General features: G+C 41.4%; 1 protein-coding gene across 6 annotated transcripts in view; it reads left to right on the forward strand.

Moving 5' to 3' along the window:
* The window catches only part of CACHD1 (cache domain containing 1), a 234753-nt gene that overhangs the window by 103710 nt on the left and 116799 nt on the right, over positions 1-14244 (forward strand). For all 6 annotated transcript variants that reach the window (XM_079939148.1, XM_079939149.1, XM_079939150.1 and 3 more), the window contains one exon: positions 10711-10859. In XM_079939148.1, coding sequence (XP_079795274.1) covers positions 10711-10859 — 149 coding nt within the window. The remainder of the gene's footprint in view (positions 1-10710; positions 10860-14244) is intronic.

Raw genomic sequence — 14244 nt, forward strand, 5'->3', positions numbered from 1 at the left:
CAACTTTATTTATAATATTAGAAGATTCTGGGCAGGTAGAGATCATGTTGAAATAGCTGCTCATGGGCGTTCTCACTGGTTGTTACTTAAGCCGCCTTTAGTCCTTTTATATGCTGCAAAGAGCATGCTGGCTTTTCTGCAAAGTCATCGAGAAGTGTCACTGTCACATCTGCTGACACTCATGTCGTGCACCACCCTCTAGGGGAAGGTGTGAGCGTGAGTCCTGTGGAAGCCAACAGCCAATGAAGAGCACGCATACCCTGGCTCTTGTGTTCGCCATCCTCCCTGTCGTCAGATAGGGGATAAGAAGACCTTCCTAAATCCAACTGTCAGTTAGAGAATGGTATCAGATGCAGCTTGGCAAGGGAACACACAGAACAGTTCAGAGAAGGATATAATAAAATTGTTATGGTTGAGGCAAATACCCTCATTCCTCTGGTGTGGAACCCACATGGGAAACGTTACTTTGTGTTGTTATTTCTAGCGAGTCTTAATAGCAGTACATTTCCTGCTAGCATACAGCATTTGCACCTCATCTAAGTGGTCTATGTGAGTGTTGCTGTTTTTCCTAGTTATGAAAAAGCAGAAACCAGAAACTTTATCTCTGTATTAGTACTTCAAGCTTCAGGCCTGCATCATAAAGGCCCCTAGATCTCAGGGGCTGATTTATCACTACTCAGGTATCTTGAAACTAAAGCCAAGAAGTGGCTTTTCTATCTACTGAGATAAGTATATTACAAGCTGGTTTTATTGTGTGAATGTAGGACCAGGGGAGAGAGTGCCCCTACCTCCTAAGATAGGCCATACTGAAGACTTGAATGATTATGGATACTCAAGGCCAGGCTTCAACAACTGAAGAAATCAAATGTTTATAAGATGCTTTCCCTTGTACTATTATTTTTCCTTAGTTTTAAAGGGAATCTACATTGTGAAAATTTGTTGCTCAAAAAATGGGATATGATGTGCCTTAGGCTGTCTTACACTGACTTATATTTTTATAACGGGGGAGTAGGAGACCTTAGACTAACTGTAATTAAGCCCTGCTGCTGTTAGAAGTGCAGTGAAGTCCTAAAATGACACGATGTTCTATTCCATTGGAAAGGTAAGTTGGGTTAACTTATTATTAAGAAAGAGGAAATGGAAACATCTAGCTTTTTTTTCATTGTGTCTTAAGATTGTCTTCCCAAGAATTGGATTTAATGAGTTCTTGGCCAGGTGAAGATTAGGAAATGTTTAGTGGCAGAGTTTTGTTTCCTTGCCAGTCTCTTCTTTCCACTTATTGACACCTGCTGGCAAGTATTTGACCCTTGTGCTCTCAGAGGGCCCGTGAAGAACCCTAAAACGCTCTGGTCAGTTGGCCTCCTACTGGAGGCTAGGTCACATTTCGTCCTTCATTTATACAAAAAATGTTTCCCAAGTCCCTGCAGCGTGCCCGGCTCTGGGCCAGGTTGCGAGGTTGGGTGTAGATAAGAGGTGTTACCTGCATTTGCTGTGGGGAAAGTAGTGTGGGCTAGAGTGAAACTGCAGGCTCCCAGAGCCCTCCCAGCTGACCCCAGTGCCTCTAATTCATCCCCCACCCCACCGTGTTACTTAGAATGCTTCTAAGTTATACTTGGTGTTTATAAGTTATGCACAGATGCTTATATTCTAAATGAGAGTTTTACATGGTAAGAGTAATGGGACTGGGTTTCCTTTCCTTTTCTCTGTATCCCTCATGGGCCACCAGAGAATTCCTAAGTTCCAGTATATTTTAACTCCTTTCCTCCCTGATTCATAAACTAGGAAAACCTATCTCAAAAGTTGTAATGTAAAATGTTCGCTTTTCCTATATGCTGTGGCCCGTGCTCCTACCCCCTGCCCCAGTTCTCAGCCTCTTGAGTCTTTCGAAGGTGAAGATTAGGTTCAACTGCTTTTTCCTTGCGAAGGAACAGGCTGTAAACTTTCAAGTCCTGAGCATTTGCTTATTTTGGTTTAAAGGAACCTCAGCCCAGGGCTCCTGTTACAGTGAAGTGGGGAGAAGTGGGTTGAAGCCTGCCCTTCCTTTTGTTTCTTTTGTTATGATCTGGTTGTTAAGGGTAGAGTGGGGTGAAAAATAGGGTAAGAGCCCATTGAGCCCTTGAGTTGATAACCTTGGCTTTCAGGAGGCTCGGCTATGTGTTTCCGTGACTCTCCTGGAATATCTAGCGCAAACTGCTGCCCAAACCAAACCCCATTATAATCTTTAAAGCAAACCTGTGTTTTGCTTAAAGAGAGAAGCTGCCACTCTCAACCGATTCCCAGGGCTCAGCCTCCTTCGGTTCTCTGGCATGTCAGCACTTGCCTCCTGTTTTTTCCATTGCACGCCTCCCCAGCTCAGCCACAGGGGCCCACCTCTCCCGGGATCAGGGTATGTGACCCTGGAGCCCAGACAGCCTTGCACATAAATCTTCCTGGTCCACCTGCAGTTCGTCTGTCAGCGGCTGCCCCACTTCTCCCCTGGATGTGCTATTCCCACACATCCGTCAGACAACCCTGAAGCCTCCGCGGGCCATTAGAAATTCAGACGGGCCCCACCCCATCTCCGGGTCTTCATCTGTCTTGTCCTGTATCATTGCCTGCCAGGCCCAGGCTCTTCCACCCTGAGACCTGAGCTCAGAGTGGATCGACAGCCACATCACAGCTATGGCCAGTTGCCATCAGGGTACCTCCTCTGAACTGGGCCTCTTTACTCAGCAAGACTTACTCCAGAGCAGCTTGTATTATCCAGGAAGCAGATGAAGATAGGGAACTGGACAGGCCCAGAGTTTCTGATGGGCTTGAACCGGCTATGAGCAATATTCTAAGTTATCTGCCCTTTTTTGAATGGAAAGCAGGTTTTTCCAATATGGCAAGTAATGGTAGATTGAGAGGAAATGAATACAGTAAGGAACCTTTAAAGTCTCTTCTCAATGCTAGGTATACATGAAAGAAAAATGCATAGTGCAGTGGTTCAAGAGCATGGGTTCGATCTAATTATTTTTATTAGCTGATTGACTTAGGTAGGTTAACCTATCAGAACTATCTATAAAAATAGCATATAGCAATTACCAAGCATTGTAAGCATTAAAAAAAAAAGGCATCACATAAAGTTGCACTTTCAAAGTGCCTGGCACATAGTAAGCAGTGGGTAAATGCTAATTACTCTTATGTTATTAGTTTCTTGGGGGAAATGGAATCTTTAAATGAGGAAAGACCAACAATGAGTGGCACAGTTGCAGAGTCCTAGGCAATTTGGGGAAAGAAGGTCCTGAGAAGGCTTCAAAGAGGTAAAAGCGGGGCTGGGACTGGAAGAATGAGTAGAACTTAGATCATTTGATCTGGGAGAGTTCACACTTTTCTGCAATTTGGAGGAGCTTGTAGCAGAAAGAGAGTGGAGCTGGGGATTAGAAGCAATGGTCTCTTTGTTTTCTGCACTTACTCAGCATGAGCTTGGGCGCGCAACTGAGCCTTGATTTCCTGATTGTAGAGAAGGGGCAGGGAATGTCTGCTCTGCCTAGCTCCCAGGGTTGTTGGAAAGCACACATGAGACGAGTCAGGTAAAAATGCTTTGAAAATCGCAAAGTGTGACACAGGAGTAAAGTCTTATTAGATCCTTACGTTTAGAAAAAAGAGGATCCCAGAAGAGTCCCAAACTACCTACGACTGTTAACTATGTAACCTACATGACACAGTGCTGTGGAAGAGGCACCCACAGCCCTGGTAAGGTCCTAGCCCTGTGTTAACACAACCCTCCTGACTCTTCCTACGCTCTTTGGGATTCTCCACTCACAGAACCTGAGTCAGTACATAACGTCCCCCAAATAATCACAACAATGACAATAATAGTAGTAAGAACAACAAGAGTAAAACAAGTCACTACCATTTATTTGGCACATACAATCTGTTAGACACTCTGCTAGATACTTTATGAGCACTATCCCTCTTAGTTCTCAAACAATATCATGGAGCAGCTATTGTTATCTCCAGTTTAGAGGTAATTAAGTTGAGGGTTAGAGAAATCATTTACTTGGTTCCATTTACTGAGTAAGTGACAGAGCTTGACTTAACTCAAATTTCTTTGACTCCAAAGCTTAAGCTCCTTGTGCCATTTTGCTGTTAATTTTTAAGGGAAAAAATGCTTTTTCCCCTCCAGACTGTGTGCCAGGTTTCCTGTGGAGGATTAAGCATGAGGATATGAGCTAAATGAGTGAGTAAGATGGTTAACATGCAGGTAGTCCCTCTCCCGTTACTTACGGCTCTATTACTGGGAAATTTAAGCCCCACATTAATTCCTTATCACCACCATATGCTCTCTCCCTAGTCCAGAGACTGGGGTATAACAATGAGAATAATCCCTTGTACTCATCCTGGGCTTTATATACTCATTGTTTCATTTGAACATAACAAGAAGCCCTTGAAACTATGTCGTCCTGTTCTACTCATGAGGACACCAAGGCTAAGGGAAGTCAAAGAACTGGCCTAGATTCCCAGCTAATAATTGGGAGAGCTGTCTGGAATATTACAACTGTTACTAATAAAAATAATAGCAAGGGTAGGGTGTTTCTTATATCCTATAAACAGTGTACAACATGAAACAATGAGGAGGTTTCTTCGTTGAACTCTGGAAAGCAATGGTGTGATGTTCAGAGTTGTTAAATCCTTGTGCTTGAGTATACTTAAAATTATGTCTATGTCACGGACATTTAAATAACCAAATCCTGAAACTTGCTGGAAAACGAAAGGTTCATTTTCTTGAGTAAATAAGGCTGGAGCCGAAGGAAAGGGGGATCAGCTATTAAATTCTTACCATGGCACAGAGGTTTCTGAATGTCAAATGTTAAACTCTTCTACATTCAATAGGAATTCTGCTATGAATCTTCAGTTCCCTAGGGTACCTTTCCTGTCTGTGCCTGTCAGCATCATTGTTATGTATTTTAAATAAAGCTTTCCCTAACATTCAAAACTCCTGGCTCTTCCTTTTAGGAAAGAGGCATAAATAAAGTTTGTACTATGCCTTTGCATTTTTGTTTTCTTTTACCTTGTTCTAACTGTGTGCCCACCCCATCTCCACTCTTCAAAAGTGTAAAGCTAAGGTAAAAAGAGCTTTTAAAAAAAGGGGGGGCCCCCTCTGGGGAAGTATGCAAATGACAGAAATGTCTATGGGAAAATTAAGGGAAGTGAAATTCAGCAAGAAAGAAATTCATTGATGTTGTGATGAAACGTTGTCACTGGAGATGATGACAAATTAGAATCTGTTCCCATGGGGACCGGCGCGCTACCTACTCATCATTTGACCCGTGGCTGGATGCTGGCTAGCCGAAGAATTGACCCAAAAGATGACAAGATGGTTTCAGTCCCGTCATCTCATCAGCATTCAGGAACCCCTTAGGGGATGAAGGGGAGAGGATAAAGAAGGATAAAAGATGAAAGCTAAGCCATGGAAAGAAAAATGTTTTTAATTACAGTGAGGAGGATTGTGGGTCCACCTGTAGCTTTTTGCTGAGAACGTCCTTTGTTTTCGCCTGTCTGCAGGGATCATGGCAGGATACGCACGCAGAATCTGTCTGGCCTCTTGGAAGTTTCCGCCTTGGTAGCCAGTTCTCTCGCATTTAACAGATACATTCAGGATTTAATCTTTCTGTGGGCTATCTTTACTCTAATAGATTGTTATACTTGCCCAGCAACCTGGATTTGGTTGGCATGCTGAAAGAGATTGCTTTTCGAAAGGGAAAATCTACCCCACGGTGGAGTGTGAGGTTTCTACTGTGAGTGACTGTCACCGTCCTTGTCCAAAGGGCACAGGGTGGGTCATCTCAGGCAGTGGGGTCACAGGAGGCCAGGCACCCCCTGGGAATCCAGAGACCCTCAAGCTCCACATGCCTCTGTTTTTTCACACATAAAATAGGAATTACAATTTCATCTTACTACTCTGTGATGACATAAATTAACTCAGATGAAAACCCAGAGGAAGATACTGGATTCTGCAGTTCACTTCCTGCAGGATAGGAATGGTACATTCACTCTGTTCTCCTTCCAGGTTATGAACAAACTGGAACACCGTGGAGTAATCAGAACAGTTTAAGTTAGTTCAATGGAACTGATACCACAGTAATCAGGTAACAGATAGGCATTGTTTTGGAGGATACATTATTTCAAATTCGGCCCGACCCCTTTTTCATATTGGCGATAGAATTTAGCAGTTCTAAACTTCTTCAATTTTTTGATTTTCATAGGAATTATGAAGCATTTTAAATGAAATGTAAACTACTAAAAATCTAATTCTTATTATAAAGTAATGAGGCTGTGTATTGCTTATGGTATCCTGCCGAGAATTTCACAGCATTTGTTCAAACGGGTTTGAAAAGAAATGGCGAGGGAGGTTGCTGGTCTGTGTGTTTACAGAGTGAAGCAGTGTTGCATAAAGCCCGGAGCTTTGTTCCTAAAGCAGCATGCTACTGGCTTTGGATCCCAGCTTTACTACTTATTGGCTTTGTGACCTTGAGAACGTTATTTAACCTTCAGCGACCACTTCCAGAAGATGGAGATGTGTACTTTATAGGGTTCTTTGAAGGATTAAATTGATATATGCTTGTGAGGTGCTCAGAATAGTGCCCTACACATAGTTAGCCCTCAACAGATGTTGGCAATTATTTGTTTTAAATAAACAAGATAGGGTGTCGCAGTATGAAACACAGGGGTTTCTGACCAAGAGGTGCGAATCCTAGTGGAGAGAGCTTGCTTCTGAGACCTTTTGTTCATTGCCTTGCGTGTCTGGGCTGTGCGTGTAAGTTAGTGCCTCCGCCTGTGAAGAATGAAGCGTGAGACTCACCCTAACCAGGAGGCCAAAGGCAGATACCACCCCCTGCTCCCCCACCCCCGGGCAGGGCCAATCTCCCATCAGCCGGTAACCACCCCGCCTTGGGTTCTGCAACCCAAGGAACACTTAGTTCCATGGCCAGCCCACTCTGTGCCATGGCTGATCATGTTGCAGCTTCTCTTTTTTTTTTTTTAATATTTTATTAGTTATTTATTTATTTGGTTGTGCCAGGTCTTAGTTGCAGCTGGCAGGCTCCTTAGTTGCAGCTCGAGGGCTCCTTAATTGAGGCTTGCCCGCTCCTTAGTTGTGGCATGCAAACTCTTAGTTGCGGTATGCATGTGGGACATTGTTCCTTGATCAGGGATCGAACCCGGGCCCCCCGCATTGGGAGCTTGGAGTCTTAACCACCTGTGCCACCAGGGAAGTCCCGCAGCTTCTCTTAAGTTAGGTTTGTCTGGGGCACCATAGCTGAGCAAGTGAACACACAGGTTTTATAGGCAAGACAGTTCTGAGTTCTGAATGAGTGAGTGGGTCCTTTTATTTTGTGGCTCATTGATATAAGATGACAGTACCTCCATTGTAGGGTCCTTGTGCCTAGCATATGGTAAGTACCACTGTATGGCAGCTGTTAGGATTTTCTGAAGAACCCTGAAATCTCATTGCAACAGGTTTATAATTCACAGGCTACAGTCTCGATAATTCTGATGATTTAGTTGCAGTGCTTCTGTCTGAGCAGCTTTGTTTAGCTTAGCTTCAACATGTTTATCTTAGGATGGAATTCCACCTATCCTGGGTGTTCCGGTTACTTGTTGCTGCATTAGAAAGCATCTCAACCTTAGTGACATAAACAACTGTTTCTTTATGCCTACGGATTCTGTGGTTCAGGCATTGCAAGGATGGCACCTCTGTTCCGTAATGTCTGGGGTTCCATCAGTGAAGCCTGGGGGCTGGAATTATCCAAAGGCTTCTTGACTCATATCCGGAGCAAGGACTGGGATGAAGACTTGCTCACCTAGGGCTGCCAACCAAGCACTTGACTGTGCCCTCTCCATGTGTCTTGGACTTCTTACAGCATGGTAGTTGAGAGCATTCCAAGAGAGACAGGCGGAAGCTGCATGCCCCTTTATGACCTAGCCTTGCAAGTTACATAGTGTCACTTTCTCTATGCTACTGGTAGAAGCCATCAAAAGCCTACCCAGATTCAAGCAGTGGGAGTAGAGGGACCCCCACTTCTAAATGGGGCGCAGATTTTTATAAAATTACTGGAGTTATGGCTCAATCTTGGACATGTTAGGGCTTCTGACTTCTGCCTATAGCAAAGCAAGCCATACAATCTCTATTCCAACTACTTCACTCTGCAATTGCATAATGAAAGCAGCCAGAAACAATATGTAAACAAATGACTGTTTCAATAAAACTTTACTTATGAACACTGAAATTCAAATTTCATATAGTTATTAAATATCACAAAATACCTTTTAAAAAATTACATTTAAAAATGTAAGAGCCATTCTTAGCCCATTAAAAAATAGGCAGTGAGGCAAATTAGAATATCACGATGAGCTGGATCTGACAGCCCTCAGAATAGGAGAAAATATTTGCAAACGAAACGACAGACAAAGGATTAATCTCCAAAATATACGAACAGCTCATGCAGCTCAATATCAAAAAACCAAACAACCCAATCAAAAAATAGGTGGAAGACCTAAATAGACATTTCACCAAAGACATACAGATGGCCAAGAGGCACATGAAAAGATGCTCAGCATCACTAATTATTAGAGAAATGCAGATCAAAACTACAATGAGGTATCACCTCACACTAGTTAGAATGGGCATCATCAGAAAATCTACAGACAACAAATGCTGGAGAGGGTGTGGAGAAAAGCGAACCCTCTTGCACTGTTGGTGGGAATGTAAATTGATACAGCCACTGTGTAGAACAGTATGGAGGTTTCTTAAACAACTAAAAATAGAACTACCATATGACCCAGCAATCCCACTACTGGGAATATACCCTGAGAAAACTATAATTCAAAAAGGAACATGTAACTCAATGTTCATTGCAGCACTATTTACAATAGCAAGGTCATGGAAACAACCTAAATGTCCATCAACAGATGAAGGGATAAAGAAGATGTGGCACATATATACAATGGAATATTACTCAGCCATAAAAAGGAACAAAATGGGGTCGTTTGTAGAGATGTGGATGGACCTAGAGTCTGTCATACAGAGTGAAGTAAGTCAGAAAGAGAAAAATATCATATGTTAATGCATGTATGTGGAATCTAGAAAAATAGTACAGATGAACCTATTTCCAGGGCAGGAATAGAGACGCAGATGTAGAGAACAGATGTGTGGACATGGGGGGAAGGGGAGGCTGAGATGAACTGAGAGATTAGGTTTGACATAAATACACTATCATGTGTAAAATAGATAGCTAGTGGGAACCTGCTGTATAGCTCAGGGAGCTCAGCTCAGTCCTCTGTGATGACTTAGATGGGTGGGGTGGGGGGTGGGGAGGTCCAAGAGGGAGGGGATATACACATGCATATGGCTGATTCACTTCATTATACAGCAGAAACTAACACAACATCGTAAAGCAATTATACTCCAATTAAAAAAAAAAGAATATCATGATGAGCTAGATCTGGCTTTAAGTTAGAATTCTCCAAATGTGTAGAAGAAACACTGGGGTATTTCTCAAGTGTCTGTGTGTTTGGATATGTGTGAGGGAAAGAAATGTTTGCAATTTCCCTTTTCATTTTGGAAGTGAATTTGTGAAGATGTTATTTGGAATTTCAGTCCTTTCAAGCACACCTTATCTTTATCCTGTTACAGAACATTTGTTCCCAAGGGCAATGAAGAATGACACTTGCAGGTGGGAAATTTGAAGCAGATTTGAAAATCGGCTTGAAAATAACAAACGAAGATATTCTGATTTGGTTCCATGTTCTCAGCCTCCAAGCTGTTGGATTGTGCGAGATGCATGACCCAAAGGAGATGATTAGTTCTCCTCTAGCGTGCTGATAATGAATAGCTCTACAAAACCAATTAGCAATAATTCTATCAGTCACTGCATTTGGGTAACATTTTGTTTAAGGGGAAGAAAAACAACACTGTTTTCCTTAGAGATCTCTAATTAAGCTGTGATATTTGGTGGGAACAATGGAGAAAAAAGCAGTATGCTTAGCAATTTGCTTTTGCTATCCCCATATGAAAGTGTATCATGATGAAGTGTTCTGTTCACAGCAGTTAAGAAAGACATTTGTCCGTGTTGAAGGTGTAACAGACCAAACACAGATCTATTTCTAACAATGTATTTTGTTTTGTATGGATGTCTGCATTGCACAACTTCAGGGCTTTGCCATTCACATGGAAGGCTGTGAATGGCGCCCCCTGGAGTTGTGTAGCAGAAGATACTGAATATCATTTCCCTTCCTTCAAGTGTTTTCCTCCTGAAAAATCTGTGGGAATCGAGAACCATGAATAGTGGCATTTTTTCTTCCAATCACTATTGTTGCTCTGTAACTCCTAATACCCACTGTCATGCCGACAATAATATCAACAGACTTCGTTTTCTCCAGCAAGGCATTTTACGGATCAGCATTATTCTATCTGAATTTGAGCACACGGGTAGTTCTTAATGTATTATAATCTATTGTAAGATAGAAGTTATTATTTTACTGCTGTTGAAGTATCCTTCTGTGCCTTCTGGGCATTTTGCAATTTTTATTTCAGTTTACACAATGAAATAAGACTTGGGTGTGTGTTTATCTTACCTGAAGTTTACTGCAGGCAGCTTGTGACACAAATTGATGAACTTACAGGAAAAAGTACAATGGGTTTTTGTCCTGGTCTTTCTATTTATTTTGCTTACTCTCATCCTACAGCTAGCCAAAAAAATCCGAGAGAAGTTCAACCGTTACTTGGATGTGGTCAACCGGAACAAGCAAGTTGTAGAAGCATCCTACACGGCTCACCTGACCTCTCCTCTAACTGCGATTCAAGACTGCTGTACTATCCCACCTTCTATGATGGAGTAAGACTTGGAATTTTTTGTTGTTGTTTAAACCAGGAATTGAATGGCTTTCCATTCATATTTAAAACACCTGTTTGTTTATTGCAAAATGTATTCCTGTCTTAAATTAGCTCTTTACCTTAACATAGACAAGTAATTCTTAAAGAAGTACGACTATATCCAGGAAACTCATGGACCTTCCCCGCTTGCCTTTTTGTCAGGCTGCAATCCAGGTTCAGAAGATCAAGCATTGTTTGAGTACAGAGTTGACTAAGTCTAGAAAATTGCAAACATTTTTTTCATGTGTTAACTAATGCGTCATGAATAAGATAGTTTCACTGATTCTGCTAATTTGCCTGATTTAAGGGAATGCTTTTTATCTTTGATACAAGAGTAGAAAAAACTCCCACTTCATACTTTATAGTGTGTTTAAAACTACCAAGGTAGATGTGGCTTCAGATAATATTGAAACAGAATGGTTGAGGATATTTTTATTTATTGGCATAGTGATATTTATATCTGGAGGTGTATAGGGCCATGTGATGCTGGAAACTGCTTGGAGGGGAAAGAACACTTATCTAGAGGTACAAAGAACTTAATTTTGATTTAGTCTCTAATTATCTGTGTGACCATAATCTAGTTACTTAATGTTTATTTGTATGCACAGTTTTCTATCAGTGGATAATAATCTCTATTATACCAATTTAGAATTGGCTGTTTACAATAGAATGACTAAAATAAGTTAACATACTTTAAAAATTATGAGTGTAAATGTTAGCATATTTAGTATGTATCACTCTTCTTTTTGCATAATAAGTGCTCTTGAAGCTATGCAAAGGATGGAGACAACATAGTTTTTTGGTAGTTAAGTGATGCTTTGCTTCCACAAAGAAGTGTTTACTTATTACAGCTTCTTGGTGGGCTAGGTAGGTAACAGAGCATCCTCAAGTCATTTTATTTCTCCATCTGTGTGATATTAAGATGAGTCTTTCTCTCTGGCTTAGCCTGTCTGCAACCTAGAGAAGCTCATATTAGTTTTTTGCTAAACTAAATGGAAAGTGTATACAATTTGGAATGAGACTGTCCGGATATGAATCTTAGCTCCAGGACTTAATACTCAGGTGGTCTCAGATATTTGATGTCTTTGACCCAGCCTGTCTTCATCCCTAGAACGGGATCAATGATGGATACTTCACAGGATGTTGTGAGCATTCAGTAAAATCAATTATGAAAGTATTTTGCAAATTGTAATGTTCTGAACAAATATCAGCCATGATACACATACTTTCCTATCATAGTGAACATTTCATTTTTCGTTACTGATCATTTTTATAGTTGGGGCATCAGTAGCTTAACGTTTTTGACAGTTTGTCTCTAACCTAAAAATAAAATAAGCGTCCAGTAGGGCTTCGAACCAAAGAAAAAACCATTTCCTGGCTGAAAGAAAAGATAGTATAATAAGGGAGAAGTCCTTAGAGCTAGAATTACGCTTAAAACACTGGTTCTCAACCAGGGTGATTTCCATTCCCCTTCATCCCCAGGGATATTTGGCAATGTCTGGAAACATTTTCAGTTGTCACAATTGGAAGGTGGGGACCGTTGCTACTGACATGTAGTGAGGAGAGGCCAGGGGTGCTGCAAACATCCTATAATGCACAGGACAGCCCTGCAAAACAAAGAATTATCTGGTTCAGAATGTCAGTAGTGCAGAAGTTGCCTCAGAAGATGGGAGATCTTCATGAAATTCCTAGGTGGAACTACTCTAGATGAAACAAAAAGCTTGAATTGACTGGCGTCTACTTGTAAATCTACCTAGTATGTCACCTCCCCATTATTTTCCCCCTTCGTGAATTTCTATTAATGTTTCAAGAAGTAATTCAATAATTTGCCTCGCTCCATAGCTTCCGGTTACCTCTTTTTTCCCCCTCTCCTTGTTTACCTTTGCCCTGGAGGAATTCACTGCTCCCTCATCTTTGTTCCCATAGTAAGTTTCCTCCATCTCTATTACAGTGTAGAGCTGAATGTTTCACATGTAGTTGTTGGTAGGTCTGCCTCCCCTGCTGTTCTGGGCAGGGATTACACCTCATCCATTTTCATCCCAGTACCTCGCAATTGTGTTTGATTACTATTTATTGGGATCTGGAATGGTTTGGATATGGGGATGAGTAAGGGGATGGAATTTCTACTTGAGAGTAATTTCTGCTCTCAAGAATTAAAAAATTATTGGGTGGGGGCCAAATACTGAACATAATAAATAGTTAGGGCAAAATGTGACACAGCGGAGAGGTGCTGTGGTTCCGCTAAGCAGAGTACTATACCAGGTGGGTGGCATCACCAGAGATTCTGTGAACTTCAGAAGTGTGCATCTAGACCTAGAGATTATCATACTAAGTGAAGTCAGTCAGACAGAAAAAGACAAATATTCTATGATATCACTATAATCTAAAATGTAGTACAAGTGAATTTATTTACAAAACAGAAACAGAGTCACAGACATAGAAAACAAAGCTATGGTTACCCAAGGGGAAGTGGGGGGTTAGATAAATTAGGAGTATGGGATTAACAGATACTACCATATATAAAATAAACAACAAGGATTTACTGTATAGCACAGGGAACTACATTCAATATCTTGTAATAACCTATAATGGAAAAGAATCAGAAAAAAAGATATATATCTGAAGCACTTTGCTGTACACCTGAAGCTAACACAATATTGTGAATCAGCTATACTTCAATTTTTTTTTAAGTGTGCATCTTATTTGATCTGGTCATTTGGAAGAATATCACAAGGAAATAATGACATGTTTATAAAGATAAATTTGTAAACAGAGTCATTGTAGTGCCATTTAGAATAGCGAATATTGTATATAGTCCTAAATTTCTAATAATAGGAGATTAGTTAAGGAAATTATGTCACATTCAAAAAGGTGATAACATAAGATGCAGCCATGCTGTAGAAGAGAATTTGCTGACTTGTGAAAATGGCCATACATGCATACACACACTGTACACATCTCAAGTTTGGGAAGACTTACATCAGAATGTTTTGGAGTAGGGCTTCCCTGGTGGCGCAGTGGTTGAGAGTCCGCCTGCCGATGCAGGGGACACGGGTTCGTGCCCCGGTCCGGGAAGATCCCACATGCCGCGGAGAGGCTGGGCCCGTGAGCCATGGCCGCTGAGCCTGCGCGTCCGGAGCCCGTGCTCTGCAACGGGAGAGGCCGCAACAGTGAGAGTCCACAACAGTGAGAGGCCCTAGTACCGCAAAAAAAAAAAGAAAAATATTTAATAAAATATGTGGATAAGTAATAAAGTAGGTCACAAAGCAGCATGTATAGTATAATTTCAATTTAAAAATATATATATAGGGCTTCCCTGGTGGCGCAGTGGTTGGGAGTCTGCCTGC

The sequence above is a fragment of the Stenella coeruleoalba genome (genome assembly GCF_951394435.1).
Source record: "Stenella coeruleoalba genome assembly, chromosome: 1".
Lineage (NCBI taxonomy): Eukaryota > Metazoa > Chordata > Mammalia > Artiodactyla > Delphinidae > Stenella > Stenella coeruleoalba.